At 41.7% G+C, this 26,498-nt stretch overlaps 2 protein-coding genes across 3 annotated transcripts in view; both read right to left on the reverse strand.

The window, feature by feature from the left end:
• The window catches only part of LOC139415148 (growth hormone releasing hormone receptor, like), a 50,900-nt gene extending 40,794 nt beyond the window's left edge, over positions 1-10,106 (reverse strand). Inside the window, exon 1 of the mRNA XM_071163016.1 lies at positions 10,025-10,106. Coding sequence (XP_071019117.1) covers positions 10,025-10,075 — 51 coding nt within the window. The 5' untranslated portion in view covers positions 10,076-10,106. The remainder of the gene's footprint in view (positions 1-10,024) is intronic.
• A 1,159-nt stretch (positions 10,107-11,265) lies between these two features.
• LOC139423385 (FYVE and coiled-coil domain-containing protein 1-like) overlaps positions 11,266-26,498 on the reverse strand; it is a 42,633-nt gene continuing 27,400 nt past the window's right edge. For both annotated transcript variants that reach the window (XM_071175098.1, XM_071175124.1), the window contains exons 12-18: positions 25,353-25,502; positions 24,064-24,293; positions 20,841-20,994; positions 18,242-18,334; positions 17,789-17,999; positions 14,172-14,281; positions 11,266-13,822 (exon numbers count right to left, since the gene is read on the reverse strand). In XM_071175098.1, coding sequence (XP_071031199.1) covers positions 13,750-13,822; positions 14,172-14,281; positions 17,789-17,999; positions 18,242-18,334; positions 20,841-20,994; positions 24,064-24,293; positions 25,353-25,502 — 1,021 coding nt within the window. In that variant the 3' untranslated portion in view covers positions 11,266-13,749. The remainder of the gene's footprint in view (positions 13,823-14,171; positions 14,282-17,788; positions 18,000-18,241; positions 18,335-20,840; positions 20,995-24,063; positions 24,294-25,352; positions 25,503-26,498) is intronic.

Consider the following 26,498-nt stretch of genomic DNA (forward strand, 5'->3'; position numbering starts at 1 on the left):
AGGTGGGAAGTATAATATATACAGTGCTCTTTACAAGGCTAAGCAGGTACGGGGAAAACATTTCGTGTGCCTGCGTTCGTGTGCCCGTGTGCCTGTTTTCGTGTGCGCGTGTGCCTGCGTTGGTGTGCGCGTGTGCCTGCGTTTGTGTGCGTGTGTGCCTGCGTTCGTGTGCCCGTGTGCCTGCGTTCGTGTGCCCGTGTGCCTGCGTTGGTGTGCGCGTGTGCCTGCGTTTGTGTGCGCGTGTGCCTGCGTTCGTGTGCCCGTGTGCCTGCGTTCGTGTGCCCGTGTGCCTGCGTTCGTGTGCGCGTGTGCCTGCGTTTGTGTGCGCGTGTGCCTGCGTTCGTGTGCCCGTGTGCCTGCGTTCGTGTGCCCGTGTGCCTGCGTTCGTGTGCGCGTGTGCCTGCGTGAACGGAGGACTGGAGGAAGCAACACACGCATATTTCTTCCATTTCCGTGTGTGAGAGTATGTTTGTGGAATTGTTAGTTTTAGGATATGTTGAGTGGTTGTGTGGATGGACATACTCTGCATTTGGAAAGTATGCAGACCCCTTGACTTTTTCCACATTTTGTTATATTACAGCCTTATTCTAAAATTGATTAACCTGTATTTTTCCCCTCATCAATCTACACACAAAAGACAAAGCACAAAGTTTTTTTTTGCAAATGTATTAAAAATGAAAAATATCACATTTACATAAATATTCAGACCCTTAATTCAGTACTTTGTTGAAGCATCTTTGGCAGAGATTACAGCCTCGATTCTTTTTAGGTATGACGCTAAAAGCTTGGTACACCTGTATTTAAGGAGTTTCTCCCATTCCTCTCTGCAGGTCCTCTCAAGCTCTGTCAGGTTGGATGGGGAGCGTCGCTGCACAGCTATTTTCAGGTCTCTTCAGATGTTTGATTGGGTTCAAGCCTGGGCTCTGGCTGGGCCACTCAAGGACATTCAGAGACTTGTACCGAAGCCACTCCTGTGTTGTCTTGGCTGTGTGCTTAGGGTCGTTGTAATATTGGAAGGTTAACCTTCACCCCAGTCTAAGGTCCTGAGCGCTCTGGAGCAGGTTTTCATCAAGGATCTCTCTGTACTTTGCTCTGTTCATCTTTCCCTCGATTTTTAGGGTTGCAAAGGGTCGGAAACTTTCCTGGAAATTTCCTGACATTTTCTGGAAGTTCTCCATGGGGAGTTAATTTGGGGAATTTTGCTTAAATTCATCAACAAAAGTTAGCTTATATAGTTAGCTTATACTTTTAGTAAGTAGTAGGCAAGACAGATTTCAGACACAGACAGTTTCGTGGCTTTTACCGACACACTCTGAATTCCATATCGCCCCCTAGACACTTGTCTTAATCTCAGAGGATTGGCTACATATCAGCGTTACGGTAATCACTTCTGATTGGTTGCAATAGGTCTATTGGTTCTAATTGGTTGCCATAGGCCTATTGGTTCCATCTATCCAATCCTCTCAGATCTACAGTAGTGCCTAGGGTGTAGGGTCTAAGGGTTAGGATTAAGATGTAGGGCTAGGGGTTAGGGTCTAGGGTCTAGGGATCAATATGGAACTGAGCATAAGCAGAGTAGAGTCACTCTGTGTTTGTCTGGATCACTGTTAGGTTAGTAGGGTTAATAACTAGGTAATTACAAGTCTCTGGGTAGAAGAGTAGAGAAAAAAGGATACCAGAAGAGGAGAGCAATGTGTGTTCTGTATGATGTAGCTAGTGGCATAGTCACTTCAACTAAAATAATCTCAGGGTTTATGTTTACATTTGTAAGATATGCAGGTCATGTTGTCGGTCATGTTGGAAAACGCTAAGAGAGCTAATGCTAACCACATCACTACTGTAATTGACCTTTGAACTTGTTTGTGTAGAGCATTTACACTGGTTGCTCTTATTGGCTTCATTACAACAATATCATCAACAATAACAACATGTGTGTGTCAGTAACACGCTTGTCAAATTCTCCATATGGGAATATTTCCCACCAGACGTTATTGTCTCCTGGTTTGGCAGTTGCTATAAAATGGATAATTGTCGTTTTGAAAAACCAGGTCACGTTGATTCTGATAAAGGACTTTATTTCTTTGGATAAGCCGAGGCACAACGACGACATAATCTCCCTGGAGTAGAAAAGTGTAGATAACTCACAGGTTGGTCGGGGTCTCTCTCATACACACATCCATATGTCAGTCTTGTCACTGAAAAAGGTTACATTTTGTTTTCCTGTTTCCTGTCAATTCTTCACTCTTCAAATGAAGGCTACCCAATAGAAACTTTCAGTCCCACTTTAGGCATTACAACTTTTAAAGGCTTTATGTAGCATACATAACATCTTCATAAGCACTTTAAAGATGCTTCACAAATCCTTATAATATGTACATAGCTATCTCAATTACCTCGTACCCCTGCACATCGACTCGGTACTGGTACTCCCTGTATATAGCCATGTTATTTTTTACTCATTATAGTTATTCACTGTGTATTTATGCCTTGTGTCACTATTTCTAATTTGATTTTATATTTTTATCTTATCTTTAACTCTGCATTGTTGGAAAATGACCCTTAAGTAAGAATTTCACTGTTAGTTTACACCTGTTGTTTACAAAGCACGTGACAAATACAATCTGATGTCATACCATATTAAGGGTGTATTGGAAGGGGGATACCTAGTCAGTTGTACAACTGAAATCTGTCTTCCGCATTTAACTCAACCCCTTTGAATCAGAGAGGTGCCGGGGACTGCTTTAATCGACATCTTCGGCACCCAGGGGGAACAGCAGCTTAACTGCCTTGCTCAGGGGCAGAACAACAGATTTTTACCTTGTCAGCTCGGGGATTGGAACCAGCAACTTTTCGGTTACTGGCCCAACGCTCTGGGTGCATTGCCAAATGTGACCAAATGTTCTGATGTGAAAAGCAAAGTGCTACAATTGAATAAAATCAGTCAGATATCATGGTGGAGTTCAATGCTCAACTTCTAACTTTGTCGGTAAAAACACTTTTTAGTAATTTTTGTAATACTTGACCCAGTTACCTGGTTATTTTGTTTGCACTGCCTTTCTGTCTCAATCTGACTACAGAAATTTTTCAGAGGAAGAGGGATAAAGAGCGGTTAAAGTTTCAATGTAGCAGTTTGTATGTCAATACGGGCCTCCCGAGTGGTGCAGTGGTCTAAGACACTGCATCTCAGTGCTAGAGGCCTTACTATAGACACCCTAGTTCAATTCCAGGCTGTATCACAACTGGATGTGATTGGGAGTCCCATTGGGCGGCGCACAATTTGGCCGGTGTAGGTCGTCATTGTAAATAAGAATTTGTTCTTAACTGACTTGCCTAGTTAAATATAGATCAAATCATTTCTGGGTAACAATTAAGTATCTTACTGTAAATGTTTTCAATTAAAATGGTCAAAAAGAAACAAAAATAGCTTCTTAGCAAAAATGTATTTCTTAAGAGAGAATTTTGCTAGGACTGTTTGGAAGTTGCCTGAGCGGGGAGGGGAAAACTGAAAACTAGCTGTTATTGGCAGAGAGGTTTGGAACTCTTTTTCTTATTGGTCTATTAACTCATTTACTGGTGATGTCACCAGGAAGGCCAAAACTCCATCCCACCAAAACAGGCTAACATTTCAGGTGGTCTTTTCCAACAGCTCTTACACTAACAGAGCATTATCATTATTTTCACAATTCCACAGAGGAAATATACACTGAGTATCCAAAACATTAAGAACACCTGCTCTTTCCATGACATAGACTGACCAGGCGAATCCAGGTGAAAGATATGATCCCTTATTGATATCACTTGTTAAAGGAGACAGGTTAAAGAAGGATTTTTAAGCATTGAGACAATTGTGACATGGATTGTGTATGAGTGCCATTCAGAGGTGAATGGGCAAGACTAAATATTTAAGTGTCTTTGAACGGGGTATGGTAGCATGGCCAGGCCAACGCTGCTTTTTCCCCCCACACTCAACAGTTTCCTGTGTGTATCAAGAATGGTCCACCACCCAAAGAACATCCAGCCAACTTGACACAACTGTGGGAAACATTGGAGTAAAAATAGAGAGAGAGAGAGAGAGAGAGAGAGAGAGAGAGAGAGAGAGAGAGAGAGAGAGAGAGAGAGAGAGAGAGAAATACATTAGCGGAGAGAGAGAGAGGATTTTAGTTATTATGCTTAGAGAGGAAGCACACACACTTCAATGCAATATGTTTATTCCATACTAGGCTACTACCTCTGGCTGTGCAACAGTGTAGACTACAGTAGGGATCCCTATGTACAGCCTGCACCTCCATTGAGGAGAAAGTGGGTTCTATAAAGCACTAAACTCGAGCAGAGTATACACAGTATAGATACAATTGTTGGGGAGAGGGTAAGATAGACAGATGTGTGTGTGTGTGTGTTCCTGCAATTCTACAGATGTTTCCATGGGGGCAGAGAGGTACTGTAGCACCATTTGGAACATAGCCATAGAGATGGACAAATAAGAGAGCTCTCTTGACAAATAACTCCAGACGGTAAATGGAACGTTCCACTCTCGCCAAATCTGCGATTGTAGAGTGAGAGCGGGGGGGAGAAAGTAAGAGAACGAAAGAGAGAGAGAGAGAGGGATGTATAGTCTCCAGTACATTAATTCATGTGTGACAGAGAGAGCGAGAGAGAGAGAGAGAACGGGAGAGGGTGAACAGATAACCAGAGAGACCCATATTATAATTATTATTGTTGTTGTTGTTATTATTATCAGTGTTTAGAATTATTTCTCGTTATGCTGCAGTTAGAGGTCTTGGGTCATCGGAATGGAATGAGGTAAGAGACGAGCAGTCACATCTCACCACCAAGCTTAGTTTGGTAATCACTCTGTTGTTGTCACCACCAAGCTTAGTTTGGTAATCACTCTGTTGTTGTCACCACCAAGCTTAGTTTGGTAATAACTCTGTTGTTGTCACCACCAAGCTTAGTTTGGTAATCACTCTGTTGTTGTCACCACCAAGCTTAGTTTGGTAAGCACTATGTTGTTGTCACCACCAAGCTTAGTTAGGTAATCACACTGTTGTTGTCACCACCAAGTTTAGTTTGGTAATCACTCTGTTGTTGTCACCACCAAGCTTAGTTTGGTAATCACACTGTTGTCACCACCAAGCTTAGTTAGGTAATCACACTGTTGTCACCACCAAGCTTAGTTTGGTAATCACTCTGTTGTCATCACCAAGCTTAGTTTGGTAATCATAATGTTGTTGTCACCACCAAGCTTAGTTTGATAATCATAATGTTGTTGTCACCACCAAGCTTAGTTTGGTAATCACACTGTTGTTGTCACCACCAAGCTTAGTTAGGTAATCACACTGTTGTTGTCACCACCAAGCTTAGTTTGGTAATCACACTGTTGTTGTCACCACCAAGCTTAGTTTGGTAATCACACTGTTGTTGTCACCACCAAGCTTAGCTTGGTAATCACACTGTTGTTGTCACCACCAAGCTTAGTTTGGTAATCGCTATGTTGTTGTCACCACCAAGTTTAGTTTGGTAATCACAATGTTGTTGTCACCACCAAGCTTAGTTAGTGAATAACTCTGTTGTCACCACCAAGCTTAGTTAGGTAATCACAATGTTGTTGTCACCACCAAGCTTAGCTTGGTAATCACACTGTTGTTGTCACCACCAAGCTTAGTTTGGTAATCATAATGTTGTTGTCACCACCAAGCTTAGTTTGGTAATCACAATGTTGTCGTCACCACCAAGCTTAGCTTGGTAATCACTCTGTTGTTGTCACCACCAAGCTTAGTTTGGTAATCATAATGTTGTTGTCACACCAAGCTTAGTTTGGTAATCACTCTGTTGCTGTCACCACCAAGTTTAGTTTGGCAATCATAATGTTGCTGTCACACCAAGCTTAGTTTGGTAATCACACGGTTGTTGTCACCACCAAGCTTAGTTTGGTAATCACTCTGTTGTTGTCACCTCTAAGCTTAGTTTGGTAATCACTCTGTTGTTGTCACCACCAAGCTTAGTTTGGTAATCACTCTGTTGTTGTCACCACCAAGCTTAGTTTGGTAATCACTATGTTGTTGTCACCACCAAGCTTAGTTAGGTAATCACACTGTTGTTGTCAACACCAAGTTTAGTTTGGTAATCACTCTGTTGTTGTCACCACCAAGCTTAGTTTGGTAATCACTCTGTTGTTGTCACCACCAAGCTTAGTTAGGTAATCACTCTGTTGTCACCACCAAGCTTAGTTTGGTAATCACTCTGTTGTCATCACCAAGCTTAGTTTGGTAATCATAATGTTGTTGTCACCACCAAGCTTAGTTTGATAATCATAATGTTGTTGTCACCACCAAGCTTAGTTTGGTAATCACACTGTTGTCACCACCAAGCTTAGTTTGGTAATCACTCTGTTGTCATCACCAAGCTTAGTTTGGTAATCATAATGTTGTTGTCACCACCAAGCTTAGTTTGATAATCATAATGTTGTTGTCACCACCAAGCTTAGTTTGGTAATCACACTGTTGTTGTCACCACCAAGCTTAGTTTGGTAATCATACTGTTGTTGTCACCACCAAGCTTAGTTTGGTAATCACACTGTTGTTGTCACCACCAAGCTTAGCTTGGTAATCACACTGTTGTTGTCACCACCAAGCTTAGTTTGGTAATCACTATGTTGTTGTCACCACCAAGTTTAGTTTGGTAATCACAATGTTGTTGTCACCACCAAGCTTAGTTAGTGAATAACTCTGTTGTCATCACCAAGCTTAGTTAGGTAATCACAATGTTGTTGTCACCACCAAGCTTAGCTTGGTAATCACACTGTTGTTGTCACCACCAAGCTTAGTTTGGTAATCATAATGTTGTTGTCACACCAAGCTTAGTTTGGTAATCACTCTGTTGCTGTCACCACCAAGTTTAGTTTGGCAATCATAATGTTGCTGTCACACCAAGCTTAGTTTGGTAATCACACGGTTGTTGTCACCACCAAGCTTAGTTTGGTAATAACTCTGTTGTTGTCACCTCTAAGCTTAGTTTGGTAATCACTCTGTTGTTGTCACCACCAAGCTTAGTTTGGTAATCACTCTGTTGTTGTCACCACCAAGCTTAGTTAGGTAATCACACTGTTGTTGTCACCACCAAGCTTAGTTAGGTAATCACACTGTTGTTGTCACCACCAAGCTTAGTTAGGTAATCACTCTGTTGTCACCACCAAGCTTAGTTTGGTAATCACACTGTTGTTGTCACCACCAAGCTTAGTTTGGTAATCATAATGTTGTTGTCACACCAAGCTTAGTTTGGTAATCACACTGTTGTTGTCACCACCAAGCTTAGTTTGGTAATCATAATGTTGTTGTCACCACCAAGCTTAGTTTGGTAATCACTCTGTTGTTGTCACCACCAAGCTTAGTTTGGTAATCATAATGTTGTTGTCACACCAAGCTTAGTTTGGTAATCACTCTGTTGCTGTCACCACCAAGTTTAGTTTGGCAATCATAATGTTGCTGTCACACCAAGCTTAGTTTGGTAATCACACGGTTGTTGTCACCACCAAGCTTAGTTTGGTAATCACTCTGTTGTTGTCACCACCAAGCTTAGTTTGGTAATCACTCTGTTGTTGTCACCACCAAGTTTAGTTAGGTAATCACACTGTTGTTGTCACCACCAAGCTTAGTTAGGTAATCACACTGTTGTTGTCACCACCAAGATTAGTTAGGTAATCACTCTGTTGTCACCACCAAGCTTAGTTAGGTAATCACTCTGTTGTCACCACCAAGCTTAGTTAGGTAATCACTCTGTTGTCACCACCAAGCTTAGTTAGGTAATCACACTGTTGTCACCACCAAGCTTAGTTTGGTAATCACACTGTTGTTGTCACCACCAAGCTTAGTTAGGTAATCACACTGTTGTCACCACCAAGCTTAGTTAGTGAATAACTCTGTTGTCACCACCAAGCTTAGTTAGGTAATCACTCTGTCCATTATTATCCTGGACACACACACTGTCATACTGTTAGCTTGGGACAGGAATATGGTTTTAATTTGGCAGATGTCACATACATAAACCTTTGGAGATAAAGTTTGTTCATTGGTAACCAGACTCTAATGGCTAGTGGAATCAGTCATAACCCTCCAAGCTGAACATAGAGTATTTGCTTGGCTATTTTTAGCTCTGGTCCATGTCGTTAGTGTGAGCTCCTAATCAAGGTTTTTAATGAGCATGGAGAAATTCACACTAACGTCGTGGACCAGAGATAGGTTATTAGGTGTCTCTGCAAAAGTGAATGGGCCCAAGAACACCATTTAATTTTCACTGATCACATTTCATTTTGACGGAGACAACATCACCCTTGGTTCTAGTTAAATCAGAGCACCGTATGCCTAGCCTGGTCCCATCTGTTTGTGCTCTTGCAAACGACATAGCTGTCATTGAAAAGCTGAACACGACATTGTCATTGGCATGACAAGGAGTTGGCATGATAGCACAAACAGACTGGCCCCGGGGCTACCATAGGCCCACCCATGTGGAGGAAGAGGAAAGCCAACACGGTCATATATGACCAGTATATTCCAACAACAATTTAGTACAAACCTAGCCTGGTGGTCCGAGATCTAATTGTGTTGTCTTGTCAACTACTAGGCTATATGGTCATTGTCATTGCCACACATCAGCCATAGGAGTCTGCAAACAGACAGCACAAACAGATCTGGGACCACCAGGCTAACACAAATCCTACTTTTATATGGGAACACACAGTCTACTTTTAATTTCATGATTGAGATACAGTTCATTTAATAGCCTGGCTACACTTCAAAATGTGGATATAGGGTGACTGCCTTGTGGCACAAACAACATTCATTAATAAATCACATCATTACTCTGCAGATACCACGTAGTCCCATGGGATTAACATTAACCTTGAAGAATTACTTTAATTATAATTTCCCTATGGAGGGGAGGAGCAGGGCTTATTAGAAGACAATCAGTGTCAGCACAAACTCATTCATTATGGGGCTTTCGTGCCATGGATTTAATTACACCAATGAAAGACCCCTCCACACTCACACAAACACGCAAACGCACGCAAAACACATGTACAGACACACACTTAAAATTTGATATAGCTATCTCCTTGCAGTCTTTCAAATGAATTATAATGGGCTCATCACGCTCTAGCGACTCCTTGTGGTGGGCCGGTTGCCTCAGGCTGACTTTGGTCATCAGTTGAACAGTGTTTCCTTCGACACATTGGTGCAGCTGGTTTCCGGGTTAAGCGAGTGGGTTTTAAGAGGTGCGGTTTGGCGGAGCACGTTTCAGAGGCTGCATGACTCGACCTTCACCTCTCCCGAGCCGTTGGGGAGTTGCAGCGGTGAGACAAGATCGTAACCACAAAATTGGGTAGGAAAAGGGGGTAAAAATAATATATATTTTTTTATACACAGCTACATCAAAGTTTGATATTTCAAAAAAGGAAATAAAGGGATGAATGAAAGTGTACACTGAGTGTGGTGGACCATCCTTGATACACACTGGAAATTGTTGAGCAGGAAAAACCCAGCAGTGTTGCAGTTCTTGACACAAAGCTGTGAGCATGGCACCTACTACCATAACCTGTTCAAAGGCACTTAAATATTGTCTTGCCCATTCACCCTCTGAATGGCACACATACACAGTCCATGTCTCAAGGCTTAAAAAATCCTTCTTTAACCTGTCTCCTCCCCTTCATCTACACTAATTGAAGTGGGTTTAACAATGGACATCAATCAGGGATCATAGCATTCACCTAGATTCAGCTGGTCAGTTTATATCATTGAAGGAGCAGGTGTTCTTAATGTTTTGTACACAGCGTATTTCTTCATCATACACGTGACATTTTAAGTTATCCAAAACATGTAGGCGATAACCTATTCTGTATACATGCGTGTACCCTAATTGTCAATGCTTCGGCAGTTGTTTACACTTTTAGAGGCTAATGCATGCACAATACGGTCCTCAACATCTGTGTACAGTAAGTCATATTGTGGAAGAAAGCACTTCAAATACTTACAGATGGAGCCAAAGACGTCACGAAAATAATCCAATAGAGAAGGACACGCATCTTGAGTGTTCGATGCTGTTTGAATGCGTCAGATCAATTTAGCAAACCGTCCACTCTCACTGAACTGCCGTCTATTTAATTAAGTCTCCAATGACATGCGCTGAAGAAGGTAGCGGAAAACCTATCTCCCTACCACAGGGAGAGATGCATCTAAAACCATATCTCCGCTGCGTTGGAGCCTGCGCGTGCCACCGGCGGTCTACACTACAAAGTCACATTACTGAAGCTAGAATCTGTTTGAAATGTGATTATCACATCTAACACTACCCATGTAAACTTTTATTGTGGGTTTACTGCGCCTTATGTGCGTTAAACCCAGTGTCCGACTGTATTCCAGTCCTTTCTTGTGCATCATTGGACATTTCTGTAAGCATGTGTGGGGTGTAATTAGGGCCATTTTCACTTTGGACAGATCACCTGTAGACTGGAATGTACACAGTTGATTTTCCTCTTTATTTTAATCTTAGAAGTCAATACATACATTAACATTAAAGCACAATGCGCACTTAATTCACTAATGGCCTGGTAGCTTCGGCGCACACATCAATGCACATTTTCGCCTCATCTTGTTGTCACGGCTGCCCCCAAGCTGCGTGGATACGATAGTCTATGATTCCATGTAGGTATGGTTACCGGAGCGCCAAGTCTAGTTCCAAACGGCTCCTTAATAGCTTCTACTCCCAAGCCATAAGACTGCTGAACAATTAATCAAATGTGTGATGAGTGTGTGTTGCCTTGTTAATGTCGAAAAGCGGAAGTCAAGGGTGATATGATCCATCACTATCTGTTCTACGTTTGTCGTGTCTAGACATGGTATTGAAATGAGTCTCTTATAAGTCCACTGTGTCTGCATTGTGACCAGAGTTCCTGGTGCCACCCTGTAAGAAAATTATTTAACAGATATTCTTTTAACATAAAATGTTTATTTTTTTTACGACAATTATTGATGCCATAAGTCAATGATACCTGTCAATGGACAAGATACAATGGATCCTCTGGAGGTGGTAAGGAAGATCTGATCACAATCAGATCACAATGCATATCTTAATTGAATACTTCTGTCTAAAACTGTGAGCCCAATCAGAATGTGGACAAGATGCATGTTAGCACCAGATACCAGCACCAGATATAAACAGGGCTAAAGACTTCCAACCTGGAACAGGTGTGAGGAGTTAGGAGGAGGAAGAGAGTGACATCATTAACAAACTTTATTTTTAAGTTGAACTGTACATGTTTTTACATCATAGTGACTGCATAGATAAAGAATAGGGTCATGTGGATTTCACTGAAGTCACATGATGCTGGTGGCAGACTTGAAAGCCCTCAGTTTGTTAATTAAAAAAGATAGGATATCTTTCCCTGCACAATCTCTTTTACAAACACCAGAAAATACTATCAAAATACTATTCCTTGTGACATTGTAAATCATTATTATTGCTAAATTCCATCCAAAAGTGCAAAACTGTAGAGAAAATATGAGGCTTTGTATACAAATTGCACACATTTAGACCACTTATAAAATACAAAAGAAAAGCTCCCAATAAAAATGGAAAACAGTTCTCTGTAAAAGCAGCATTCGATGTAGCTTCTGAGCCCCATTGGTGTAGGTAGGGTGAAGTTGCCCCTAGAATCTGATCTTCGGTCAGTGTTGAAATTTTCCTCACTAAGGGTTAAGGTTATGACTGGTGGAGGGGAAGCTCATCCTAGATCTGTACTAAAGGAAAATTCACCCCAGAGCTGGCTTCATTAGTGAAGAACATTGGTCGCCTCCTTGACTGATGGTATGACTGAGATGTCATTCCTTATTGCTTTCAGATACTATAATACAAACAAAGGAAAATATCAACACTTAGGATCCTTACAAGAACAAAAAAACAGAGGTCCTATTTATACACGGTATCTAAAATGTATGGCTATAACAAAATACTAAAATCCCTTATAACGAAACATAACAAAATCATATGATGGTATATAATCTATAGGCCTGTTGTTATGCTCAATCCAGATCTTATCCAAAGAGACCTTACACAAACATAAGCTTGCCGTGGTACACTACACTATGCCTTGAGGTGCTCAGGGAGGATAGCCTAAACACAAAAGAGTATAAGCCCTGGGCACAGCAGTGTATTCTCAAAGTTGCGGACTATAGCAAGAACTGGCTATGCAAAACACGTGTAAATCCACACTTGGAAAATCGTAATTTTTTATCTTTAAAGTGCAGTTTTATATGTGTCTATTGTAATTAAAACATAATTCAAAACTATGTTGAAGGGGAACTTATCTCCTATAGGCAAAAGTTGGCACTTGCTTTGTCAGTAAGTGACATTGAGCTTATAGGTCACAGTAATAGATCATGTTAGTTGATAGTGTGCTGTATAATATAACCTTGAAGCAATACAACCAAATTATTATGTTGCAGTTATCTTAATGAAATTATCATTAAACATTCTTTTGCATCAAAACCATTTGAAAATTGATTTCTTAAAAACGATCCTTTTGGGATATAAATGCTCCCCACGTGCTTTTTACATTAGAATAAATATTGCAGTCTTTCATTTGAAATCTTGAAACTATGGAAAAACTTGAGGAAAGCCTATTAACGGTCGAAGAGAGTTCCTCTATAGTGTATAACCCATGAGTCTGAGTTCAATTTGTTTAAACAGAAGGCTTCAAAAGCTCCCACAGACACAAGCAATTGGTAGCAAAGCTTTCAATCTCTTGTATTACTTAGTGCCCATTTCCCCCCCACACAATTATCTTCCCTTCAGCCTGGCAGCATTTGAGGATGACACAAAGTAACTGCCTCCTCCTAAACATAATGTAGTCTAGCTGTACTTGTTTTATTAACATTATTCATGTTTTTGTAGCATGAAAAATATGCTATTTTGTTCAGTATTGTCCTCTGTATTGTGTGATTACAATGTGAGCAGTTGCTCAATAAGTGTCATCTTACTTGTGGACACTGTGTTAGTCCATGATAGAAAACAATCATAGCTAATAACATTGTATAAATGTGTACGCAATAACCTCTCTATCTCTGTTTAACAAGACCATGTAGTGAACTCATAAGGCTACCCTTTTAACTCTTCACCTGTGGTTAAGTTTTGAATTCCTGGTTTTCCTACAGATGTAGGATCTAAATTTGGACCCAGTTTGCTACAGCAGGAAAATAATCCTGCAGCAACAGAAAATGTTAATTATTATGTGGATTATAATTAATTGGCATTTCTTTAGGGTTTGATAGATTTTTGTAAGGGAAAATCAAGTCTGAAATGTAAAAGTGGAAATAACAAACTTTAGAAGCCTCTTTAAGCCTCAAATACACAACAGGTTTTACATTTCATGAAAGTTCTCCTGCAAGAGGGTAATCAAATTAAGACCCTACATCTGTACGTTTGTTTCACCACATACTCTATGTGAAGAGTCCATTAGTTCAAAACAACCACCATGTCTGTAGGGTGTTTGTGCTCTAACTAAAACATGACCAACACACTCAAAACATAAAAACATTAGTGTTAAAAATATAGGGATCCAACAAAAACTTTTTTTTTTTTATATATATAAAAGAGCAAAACCAAACATAAAATAGTGTACTTGGTGGGGCATCCAGAAACAAATACGCATTTGAAAAAAAACTATAACCTCCACCCTGCGTAAGTATCCATTATCCAGGCTTAGAAGTCACTCCCATCGTATATAATCGTCTTCTCGATTGTCAAGTGGTAGAGGACTTTCTTTGAGATGAACCTGTCAGGGTTGTAGTGAAGAAATAGAACAATATAACATTTTGCAACAAAAATGAAACCCTCATAAGCAACTTCATAGTACTGCAGTGCTTCAGAGAGCTGTGTCATCCTTCACCACAAGGGCACATGGGAACTGGAGACTGACTTGATGCTAGCGATAGATGTTCTACAGAAGCACACTGCCATGAGAAGGTGCGTTTCAGTGTGGTTACGGTTAAGAACGTGACTGTTTTGCCTATCGTTCGCTGAGAAGGGATAACGTTCTGCTCTACACAAGCACAAGGAGAGGTAAAGAGTGTCGACTGACTACAAGGGTAATTCTAATAATAAAGGTGTGTGGTGTATCATACCTTGAGAAGGAGTTGTCAAAGATGAGAGTGTAGAGACCAGGGTTCCTGACTTTCAGCTGGCCTTGGATGGTCTCTTTGTGAGAGTTACAGCGAGTCAGAGGAATCAGCACCTGAGACGAGAACACGAGAATAAGTCCTAGCTTATAACACTCAGTGATAATATTGTCGATGTGGAGCCGTTTATATTTGAGATATTAAAGTTCATGTTCAAAAAGAGGCCCCAATCTTCAGTCTTGTTGTAATCTGATAGGTTAATTTAATTGGGAATTGGGACGTGGGGGAGCCCTTCTTTTAGGTGACCATTCAAAACCCAAAGTTATTTTATTGAGAGTTTTAGCCCCCGCCCTCTCCTGTCCCTATGGAAACATCTTTCTCAAAGCTAAGGATCCGGACCACGTTCTGCTCGTGTTATTTTACACACACTATGTAGCTACTGCTCACACTCCCCGTCCGTTTACGTTTCAGTCTTTACTCAACCTCTTCTGAACCATGATGATGTAGCCTATCTCTCTACTTTTAAACAGCTGAAATGAAAACCTTGTGACGTTTTAAACGAACATTCCCACAAATATTTATTGTCAGTTGTAACATATATTGCAGTTCCACAAGCAGGACACAGTCCCTAACACATTGCATTGGAGCAAAAACAATCAGTGTTTTCTGTGATGATGTAGAATCATCTTTGTAGTTGCTGCCATATTGTAGCCACTAGCCACCAGCCACCAGCCACTAGCCTGAGTTCCTGAAAAACAGAATGTAACAGAATGCATTACGTTCAATTCTAGGCTGTCTCCACCGGCTCACAATTGACCCAGCGTCGTATGGGTTAGGGGAGGGTTTGGCAGGCCGGGATGTCCTTGTCTCATCGTGCTCTAGCGACTCCTGTGGTGGGACGAGTGCATGCACACTGACACGGTTGCCAGGTGTACATGTTTCCTACGACAAGAATTTTGAAGGTGTCCAATTGTGTCAAGAAGCAGAGCGGTTTGGCGGGGTCGTGTTTCGAAGGACACATGGCTCTCGACCTTCACCTCTGCCGAGTCCATACGGGAGTTGCAGCGATGGGACAAGACTGTAACTACCAATTGGATACCACAAAATTGGGGGTATAAAAAAAATAATATTATAACAATAATAAAGTTCACTGATGTCATGTTTTGACCTCTTATTTTTCAGAGTTCCCAGCTGTCTTGAAAGCACCATAAAACTCATGGTAGGCTACCCTTCGCCGGCTCTTATCAGTGCACTCTTCTGCATTAAAACCAAATATCGATCCAGGTTGGATGTGACAGCAGAGATGAGGTGCTCACTGTCGACCACGCCCCCTGACTTTGAGAAGCTCTGACGCGACATGCATCAAGCACACCCATCTCATTAGTGGTGGTGAGATAAGATACATTACGTAAGACTAATTTGAGATTGACTGTCATATCCCCACAATAAATGTATGGATCATGAGTTGAGAAGACAATCAGAAATACTGTTAGAATGTTTTTCAATTTTCTGTCATAGCCCCAAATATATATATTTTTTACATTGACTGTTAATTACATACTTTTTTTCAAATGGATCGGGTCTCGAAAATGTTCAGATGTCAAAATGGGGTGGTGGTCCCAAAAGGTTTAGGAACCCATGCTTTAAAGGGTTCCCTTTCACCTGTTACCATGGTTATGCATGTTGCTTTTCATAATTGTTTCCATTAGAAGCATTTACATTTAGGCCTGTCCATAGTAGAGGTTGACCGATTATGACTTTTCAACACCAATACCGATTATTGGAGGACCAAAAAAAGCAGATACCGATTAATCGGACGGTTTTTATATATATTTGTAATAATGACAATTACAACAATACTGAAGGAACAATGAACACTTATTTTAACTTAATACAGTATAATACAGAAATAAAATCTATTTCGTCTCAAATAAATAATGAAACATGCTCAATTTGGTTTACATAATGGAAAAACACAGTGTTGGAGAAGAAAGTAAAAGTGCAATATGTGCCATGTAAAAAAGCTAACATTTTAAGTTCCTTGCTCAGAACATGAGAACATATGAAAGCTGGAGGTTCAATATTCCCAGTTAAGAAGTTTTAGGTTGTAGTTATTGGAATTATGAAGCGTTGACTATTTCTCTCTATACCATTTGTATTTCATATACCTATGACTATTGAATGTTCTAATAGGCACTTTAGTATTGCCAGCATTAGCTCCGGAGTTGATAGGCTTGAAGTTATAAACCGCGTGTGAATCAAGCATTGCTAAGAGCTGTCGGCAAACGCAGTAAAGTTTGAATGAATGCTTACGAGCCTGCTGCAGCCTACCCGCGCTCAGTCAGACTGCTCTATCAAATATCAAATCATAGACTTAATTATAATATAATAAACACAGAAATACGGAACCGTTCCGTATTTTATCGAACGGGTGGCAACTCAAGTCTAAATATTTCTGTTACATTGCACAACCTTCAATGTTATGCCATAATTACGTACAATTCTGGCAAATTAGTTCACAACGAGCCAGGCGGCCCAAATTGTTGCATATACCCTGACTCTGCGTGCAATGAACGCAAGAGAAGTAACCCAATTTCCCTAGTTAATATTGCCTGCTAACATGAATTTATTTAACTAAATATGCAGATTTAAAAAAAAATACTTCTTTGTAATGATTTTTAGAAAGGCATTGATGCTTATGGTTAGGTACATTCGTGCAACGATTGTGCTTTTTTCGCGAATGCGCTTTTATTAAATCATCCCCCGTTTGGCGAAGTAGGCTGTGTTTCGATGATAAATTAACAGGCACCGCATTGATTATATGCAACACAGGACCAGCTAGATAAACTAGTAATATCATCAACAATGTGTAGTTAACTAGTGATTGTGTGAAGATTGATTGTAAGATAAGTTTAATGCTAGCTAGCAACTTATCTTGGCTCCTTGCTGCACTCGCGTAACAGGTGGTCAGCCTGCCACGCAGTTTCCACATGGAATGCAATGTAATCGGTCATAATCGGCGCCCAATAATGTCGATTACCAATTGTTATGAAAACTTGAAATCAGCCCTGCCTATTAATCGGTCGACCTCTAGTCCATAGTTAATTCCCTGGAGTGCAATGGACTACCTGAGCTGCACCAGGCTGCTTGCTCTACTTTAGGTGAAAGGTCAATAAAGAGTTCTGTTCTCAGCAGGGGGAGCTCCTCTCTCATTTACACTGCTCTCGGGTGAAGCTTCCCCTACAGGTACAGATTTAGAATAATCTTTCCGTTCTCAATCCAGAATTTAAACATTAGTTAGGGAAATGCAAAACTGACCAGAGATCAGCGTCTAGGGGCAACATCATCCTACACTATTTAGACTCAACAAGGGTTATTATTAGCTACTGGGATCATCTGCAGCAACAGGCCTCCTAATCACGGCCCTGGAGAGCAACAGGCCTCCTAATCACGTCCCTGGAGAGCAACAGGCCTCCTAATCACGGCCCTGGAGAGCAACAGGCCAACTCATCTTAGTCTTGATGACTGCACAAAATCCTGCTTGTACCTCCAATAGCTCTTTAGGTCCAGGGTTAGTGACTGACCACTGGTCTATGAGCGGAGCTGGTCCATAGTGGTCCTACCTTGGACTGTTCCACCGGGACATCGGTGGTCTCACGGTACACCACGCTGAAAGAGATGCTCTTGGGCTCCGAGGAGAACACCCAACTCACGGTAGGCCCACAATCGACCACGGCGATGTTGATCACGCTGTAGCAACTGGACTTGACAAAGAGCTCTCGGGAGCCATCGCCAAACTGAGAGATGTCTTCGATGCTGAGAGGGACAACCAGCCTGCAAACACAACCAGATAGCAGAGGAAGAGTAGGCATTGATTTGACTGAGATTACAACTTGAGTTTTCACACACAATACACTGGCAGTCTTGGCCAGGATTTGGTTTCTTGATCAGCGTAGGTATTGTGGAAAAAGGAAGTACTGGCAGAGGAAGCTGTAACGGTAGTGCTTTTATTTCCAACATACATGTGTGATTGTGTGTGTGCAATTGTGTCTGTGCGCGCAAGGTTCTAGACTCACGTGACTTCTCCAGACTTGAGAAGGGTGATCTCTGTGTCCTGCACAGTGGGTACATTCTCTTCCGGGTCGTCTGGGGACACTGCTCCTGTGCCTCTGCAGGTCATGGGTGGAAAATAAGTATTTGGTCAATAACAAAAGTTTATCTCAATACTTTGTTATATACCCTTTGTTGGCAATGACAGAGGTCAAACGTTTTCTGTAAGTCTTCAAAAGGTTTTCACACACTGTTGCTGGTATTTTGGCCCATTCCTCCATGCAGATCTCCTCTAGAGAAGTGATGTTTTGGGGCTGTTGCTGGGCAACACAGACTTTCAACTCCCTCCAGAGATTTTCTATGGGGTTGAGATCTGGAGACTGGCTAGGCCACTCCAGGACCTTGAAATGCTTCTTACGAAGCCACTCCTTCGTTGCCCGAGCGGTGTGTTTGGGATCATTGTCATGCTGAAAGACCCAGCCACGTTTCATCTTCAATGCCCTTGCTGATGGAAGGAGGTTTTCACTCAAAATCTCACGATACATGGCCCCATTCATTCTTTCCTTTACACGGATCAGTCGTCCTGGTCCCTTTGCAGAAAAACAGACAGAAAGCATGATGTTTCCACCCCCATGCTTCACAGTAGGTATGGTGATCTTTGGATGCAACTCAGCATTCTTTGTCCTCCAAACACGACGAGTTGAGTTTTTACCACCGTTCTTGTGATCATTTTTACCCCACGGGGTGAGATCTTGCATGGAGCCCCAGATCGAGGGAGATTATCAATGGTCTTGTATATCTTCCATTTCCTAATAATTGCTCCCACAGTTGATTTCTTCAAACCAAGCTGCTTACCTATTGCAGATTCAGTCTTCCCAGCCTGGTGCAGGTCTACAGTTTTGTTTCTGGTGTCCTTTGACAGCTCTTTGGTCTTGGCCATAGTGGAGTTTGGAGTGTGACTGTTTGAGGTTGTGGACAGGTGTCTTTTATACTGATAACAAGTTCAAACAGGTGCCATTAATACAGGTAACGAGTGGAGGACAGAGGAGCCTCTTAAAGAAGAAGTTACAGGTCTGTGAGAGCCAGAAATCTTGCTTGTTTGTAGGTGACCAAATACTTATTTTCCACCATAATTTGCAAATAAATTCATTAAAAATCCTACAATGTGATTTTCTGGATTTTTTCCTTCTCATTTTGTCTGTCATAGTTGAAGTGTACATATGATGAAAATTACAGGCCTCTCTAATCTTTTTAAGTTGGAGAACTTGCACAATTGGTGGCTGACTAAATACTTTTTTGCCCCACTGTACCTACTGGGCTGATTAACACTATGGGACTGACCAGAACCGTACCGTGCTGTGCTGGACCACATTTTGCTTTCACATTGTCCTTTCCAGCACGGTTCTAGTATGGTGGATATGTAACCTGGCCCAGTACAGCTAGACTTGGCTCCTGTGTAACCTGGAACAGTACAGCTAGACTTGGCTAAGCTTGGCTCCTGTGTAACCTGGAACAGTACAGCTAGGCTTGGCTCCTGTGTAACCTGGAACAGTACAGCTAGGCTTGGCTCCTGTGTAACCTGGGTCAGTACAGCTAGGCTTGGCTCAGCTTTGCTCCAGTGTAACCTGGCCCAGTACATCTAAGGCTTGGCTCCAGTGTAACCTGGCCCAGTACAGCTAGGCTTGGCTCAGCTTGGCTCCAGTGTAACATGGCCCAGTACAGCTAGGCTTGGCTCAGCTTGGCTCCAGTGTAACCTGGCCCAGTACATCTAAGGCTTGGCTCCAGTGTAACCTGGCCCAGTACAGCTAGGCTTGCCTCAGCTTAGCTCCAGTGTAACCTGGCCCAGTACAGCTAGGGCTTGGGTCCGTAGGGGGATCGACTAGATCACCAGAAGGATACAGAGTGAAAGTGTGACAAGTAAAGCTCTATATTTCGAAGGTTTCTCAGATGACTGAGAAACCTGTAAAGAGAGTGACTTATTGATGGCTACGGTGAGTCACAAATACATTTTTTGGAATGATCTTGGGTGACATCGCTCACTTTGTTCATGGTGTGTTTTTTGATAACGACACCCCTCACAAACAAGGGTCCAATCAAGCCGAAGCAATATCTGAGATTAGAATATTCTCTAAAACGGGAGACGATGATATAAGAAATCACACTTATAAATGTGGATGTCTTAAATCGCACCTCTGGATGCATAAACTCACAGTCATGTTCTCTCCCATTGTTTACTCCTGGGGTTCTCCTTGGTCTGCTCATGCCTTCCATTTACAATCATTTCAGCAGCAGGTGTTCATAAATGGAAGGCAGCAGAATGTGTGAAGGTCACACTGAACTTTTTGTCTTTCAGAGATTTGAGAGAGAGTTTGTCATGGCTTTGACATGACTGTTTGAGAGAGAGTTTGTCATGACTGGACACTTGGACTGTGAATGCTGTGTTTGTGTGTGTATGTGTACGTACACATTTGTGTGTGTGTGTATGTGTACGTACACATTTGTGTGTGTGTGTGTGTGTGTACATACACATTTGTGTGTGTGTGTGTGTGTACGTACACATTTGTGTGTGTGCGCGCGGGCGTGTTTAATTTGGCTAGGTATCTGTCCACGTCTGGTTGCACTCACATGTCTAGCGCCCCCAGTGGCCGTGTGTCCTGTTCTCCCTCCAGTGAACCGCCTGTTGTTTGGGACAGTGAGTCACTGTCGTAGGTCCCATTCACTTCCTCCTGCGTGATGATGTCATAGGCCGCGTCATCAGACTTGGCGCTGGGGTCCGACACTGCACAGGACACAGGACGTCAAACCAGTCATGTACCTGTAACACTTTACTGTAGCCTCTTATGTATACATTCATAAAGCCTTCATAAGAGCTGCATAAGACATGACAGGAAGTCAAACCTATGCCTATTCTAATACCAGACAGTCATACACGTTTTACACAGAGAAAAGCCATTGTTATGATAACATTGTGTGTTTATGCACAACAGATTGTGATCACCAAGGCTTTTCTCTTGATGTACTTACCAGCCTGTCTACTATCCTCTGAGGTAGAAGCAGTGTTGCCAAAAAATGTTCAGGGTAAGTTGCTAGAGGCAGGTTGATTTGTAATGACGTAAAACTGCGTCATTATGTAGAATACACAATAACGTTACTCAAATTGACTGGCCATCTCTGCAAAAAATAGGATTTGACATTTGTTCAGGTACAGACTCCCACTCTTTTCTGTACTTCTGGCTGTACAATTTTGATTGAGACATGTTGATTGATGTTGTAAGTTCTGTTCAAGATCAAACATTAGTGACCAACTATAATCATTGGGTTTGGCTCATCGAACCCGTACTACTGCTGCTGAGTCAGCCAACAATGATTTGCAATTTGCTGAAATTGCTGCTGGCCTGCTGCTGCTTGTGCACGAGCTGAGCGCCTGCTGCTGACATCACTCACAATGCACTTTTTCAGCCAGGCAGGTGTGTTGTGACTGACTGTGTGACAGAGAAAATCGCTTTTGTGTCATTTAGAGGGAAAATGCATTTTAACATTTGAGTCACCTTTCAAAAGTTGCTAAAAGTTACAAATACATTTTTTAAAGTAGCTAAATTTGTTGCTAGGTGCTGTTTGAAAAATAAGTTGTCAGGGTAGTCTGAAAAGTTGCTAAATCTAGCAACGAAATTGCTAAGTTGGCATCACTGGGTAGACGTATATCCTATATGTTCAAGCACTTCTCTTTTTATATGGGCATAATCATAGAATTACATATAAAATCCCTATTCATTTAATAGGGTCTTTATGGGCCTAATAGTGAAGATATGCTGTTTAACTTTGAAAATGTATTAGCCTACCTTTTAATGTGGCATAAACACAACAGGTCATGATGTTTTTATCCGATTGTCAAACAATTACTCCAAAAGGCTTGCCTGACGACTCAAACTGAATTATTCCGCTGCATTATGTTCACTAGATACTTTAGTTCGCTAGATACTTTTTGTGGCGACTTCAAAATGAGGGGTGTTGTACAAAACAAAGTCATCCGAGATTGGATCATCTCTAATCAACTAGAGTATCAAAGTTCTGGCTCTGGCCCAACCCATCAGTTTCTGGGTCCAATCAGAACAGTTAGAAGGTGTTTGCGTCCTAGAAATCGTTGGGGGGGTACTCGGATCCAGACTCATTGCGGAGAAGAAACAAACGTCCGTGGGTGTGGAATAGCGTTTGGCCGTAGCAAGGAGTTTGGGTAGCCAGGCAACATGTAGGCTACCTGCACACGTTACTCAGGGATGGCAGAACAATAGGCTGTGCAGGGGGAAAAAATAGCTTTTAAGCCTCATTTAGATATTTTTCTGCTTATAATTTTTGACATTTGGTAGGCTATTTCTTAGTCAACTTCTTAGTCTATAATTAGATAGATGCAGTTTGTATTCTGTCATTACTTGATGCTTGTCCAGAATATTAAAGAAAGCCTTGATCACCACAATAATGGCATACATTTATAGAATGATCAATGCATCATCAACAATCTAGTTGACATCAGTAACGTTTTATTTTTCATTTCTGCTTCTCTCACAGAAAGAGGCCATTTAGGGACTGAATATAGGTTAGGATAATTTAAAAACCTACAAGGACACAAGCAAAGGCTGATAATATTGACTAAGATCTACACTGAGTGAAGGCAGGGTGCACAGATGGACAAATTGGAATTTCAAAAGTTTGACCGGTTTAAAGGAAATGAAAAGGTGTGAAAATGATCCAAAATCTTTCTGATAGTATTTCAACGCATATTTTATGTGGATAAAAATGAGATACTGTCAGCTTTTATGTCTAAAATACATAGTTAACCTCTAGCACTTAGCCATCCCGGATCCGGGAGCGTGAATACAGACTCAAGCTCATTACCATAACGCAAGAAGAAATACGATTCTTGAAAATAAAGTTGGATTTGTTCTTGGAAATGTTTTTAATTCCAAGATAGCTAAACCCTTCTCTTAAACTCAGGGCAGTGAGAGAATAAGCTAATCAAAGCAATTGAACATGTTTAATTCACTTACAAACTTTATCTAAAAGTTTATCTAAACGCAATCTCCGCTGCGAGTTTTGTCATTTTCAAATGAAAGCAGTAAAGCAGAATGGAGAGTAAAGAAATTAGATTTAAAAATGTTTCCCTTTTTGCTCAGAACAGGGTAAACCCCTAGAATCAATCACATTTATAAAGTCCTTTTTATATCAGATGTCACAAAGTGATGTACAGAAACCCAGCCTAAAACCCCAAACAGCAAGCAATGCAGATGTAGAAGCACAGTGGATAGGAAAAACTCCCTAGAAAGGCAGGAACCTAGGAAGAAACCTAGAGAGGAACCAGGCTAGGGGTGGCCGGCACCCCACACCACTTTTTGTAAAGTCCCCCCATGGAGGGGACCAAGAGTATTGGGACAAATTCACTTATATGTGTATTAAAGTTGTCAAAAGTTTAGTCTTTAGTCCCATATTCCTAGCACACAAGGACCTCATCAAGCTTGTGACTCTACGAACTTGTTGGATGCATTTGCTGTTTGTTTGTTTTGGTTGTGTTTCATATTATTTTGTGCCCAATAGCAATGACTGGTAAATAATGTATTGTCATTTTGGAGTCACTTTTATTGTAAATAAGAATATAATATGAACACTTCTACATCAATGCGGATGCTACCATGATTATGGATAGTCCTGAATGAATCATGAATAATGATGAGTTACAGAGGCATAAATATCATACCCCCCAAAAAAATGCTAACCTCCCCTGTTATGGTAATGGTGAGAGATTAGCATGTTTTGGGGGTATGATATTTGTGCGTTTGCATATGTGTGTACATCTCACCTTTAACCCTGGGAGTGGGTTTGTAGGGGGCTGGTTCGGGGGGTGAATGAGGCCCAAAACTGAGGGGAGGTGGCTGGGTATCGGAGGGGCTCAGCTCACCCTCGGTGAACCTCTCCACCACGGCGCTGTGCTGGGAGTAACACTCCCTGCAGCAACGCTCCTTCTTCCCACTGTGCTTGGTCATCACAAAGTTGTTACTACAGTAGTAGCAGAAGACACGTCCACACAGCCTGAAACAAGAAGAGTGTACTGTAGTATTATAACACTGTGGAACATTCACCCAAAACCTGAAACCTCTCAGATTTTCTAAATTTCTGGAAACTATTGTATCACAGTGCAATAGAGCGGAACACCTTTTCTCTCAACATCAATTCAAGAGTGACATTCAAATGACCAGTCAGACCGAAGTCTGTGGAAGCCACGATACAAACAAAACAAAGTCACCGACTCTCTCTGACGTGTCCAGTCAGCTCTAAAAGCAATAGAAGCACTGCCATTACAGCTTCCTCTGCCAGTACCTCAATTACCTCGACACCGGTACCCCCTGTATATAGCCTCCACATTGACTCTGTACTGGTACCCCCTGTATATAGCCTCCACATTGACTCTGTACTGGTACCCCCTGTATATAGCCTCCACATTGACTCTGTACCGGTACCCCCTGTATATAGCCTCCACATTGACTCTGTACTGGTACCCCCTGTATATAGCCTCCACATTGACTCTGTACCGGTACCCCCTGTATATAGCCTCCACATTGACTCTGTACCGGTACCCCCTGTATATAGCGTCCACATTGACTCTGTACCGGTACCCCCTGTATATAGCCTCCACATTGACTCTGTACCGGTACCCCCTGTATATAGCCTCCACATTGACTCTGTACCGGTACCCCCATGTATATAGCCCCGCTATTGTTATTTACTGCTGCTCTTTAATTATTTGTTATTCTTATCTCTTCCCTTTTTGGGGAATTTTCTTAAAACTGAATTGTTGGTTAAGGGCTTGTAAATAAGCATTTCACTGTATTCAGCGCATGTGACAAATAAACATTGGTTTGATTTTACTTCCTTTTTCCACTACACATGCGCTGATCACTAATCCAAATCTCGGCCAAGACTGGCAGTGTATTGTGTGTAAAAACACAAGTTGAAATCTCAGTCAAATCATTGCCTACTCTTCCTCTGCTATCTGGTTGTGTTGCTAGTAGCGCTTAACATGTTGTCCATTGTTCCTGTAACAAGACATAACAAGGCCATCTAGTGAGTCAGCGCCCTCTCTGTGCCCACCTGCAGTTATGTCGGCGTAACCACCAGGTGAAATGGGCCTGGCAGCCCAGGCAGTGGGTGGTCTCCTTGTCCTGCAACAACCGCTCCTCTGCCCACAGCTTCTGCTCAAACTCCAGAGCGTCCGATTTCTGCCACAGAACATCCTTATCCCTGCAGACACACACACACACACACACACACACACACACACACACACACACACACACACACACACACACACACACACACACACACACACACACACACACACACACACACAACACATTTTTTATGTTTGGATCCAGCATGGAAGTACAATGGACCCAAAAGATCACAAACACAGACAGACACCCAAAGACAGACACACACAGGTGGGCGGTTAAGGCGTCAGCATGCTTCAGCTCCGCTGGCGGCTAGCCGAAGTCGGCTCGTTGAACCGAACAGGTGTGCTCAAATAAAAGACATTCACTTGAAAAACACAGAAAAAGCGGCAATAGTACTGTTTGTCTATTTTGAGACGCCGTAGCCAGCATTCACTTCCTCACAATATTCAGAATTAATCTAAGATAATTTAAGAAATCTGATATTAACTTTGACGTTTTGGACGAGAAGATCTTAGTCACGTGATTTTACATCTAACTAAGATGTTTGGAACAGTATTTCTCAATGACTAAATGTGCATGAAAACGAGTCGTCTCTCGTTGAATGACAACAAAAACTTTACTGAAGAATCCCTACTGTTGACCAATCACCGATGTAGGGGCGTCGACTTTGGCTACCAACTTCGGTTTGCCTCAAGAAAAAAATGTGTGCCCGAACAACCGGAAAAAAACGTAAGTAAATCCAAAACTAACAAAAACATCACAAAATGTTGTCATAATATTTGCACAAAGTCTTCCGGCTGGGAAGCATGCGGATGCCTTTAGAGGGCAGGTTACATCAGTCTGGTTGTTCCCCTCTTCAAAATCAGGATATTGTCTGCTCAGTTAGGTTTCTTTAGGCATGGTTTCTTTGTAATCAGTGAATCATACATTTTTGTGATTTGTGGGTATTTGAGGACTAAACTTAGTGTCCACCTGCTCATGGACTCTCTAACATCCCCAAGGACTGCGGTTGAAAACGAGCTAAAACCGTCACTTTCACTGAAACGTCGATTCATGTGTACTG

This window comes from Oncorhynchus clarkii, chromosome 1 (genome assembly GCF_045791955.1).
Source record: "Oncorhynchus clarkii lewisi isolate Uvic-CL-2024 chromosome 1, UVic_Ocla_1.0, whole genome shotgun sequence".
NCBI lineage: Eukaryota > Metazoa > Chordata > Actinopteri > Salmoniformes > Salmonidae > Oncorhynchus > Oncorhynchus clarkii.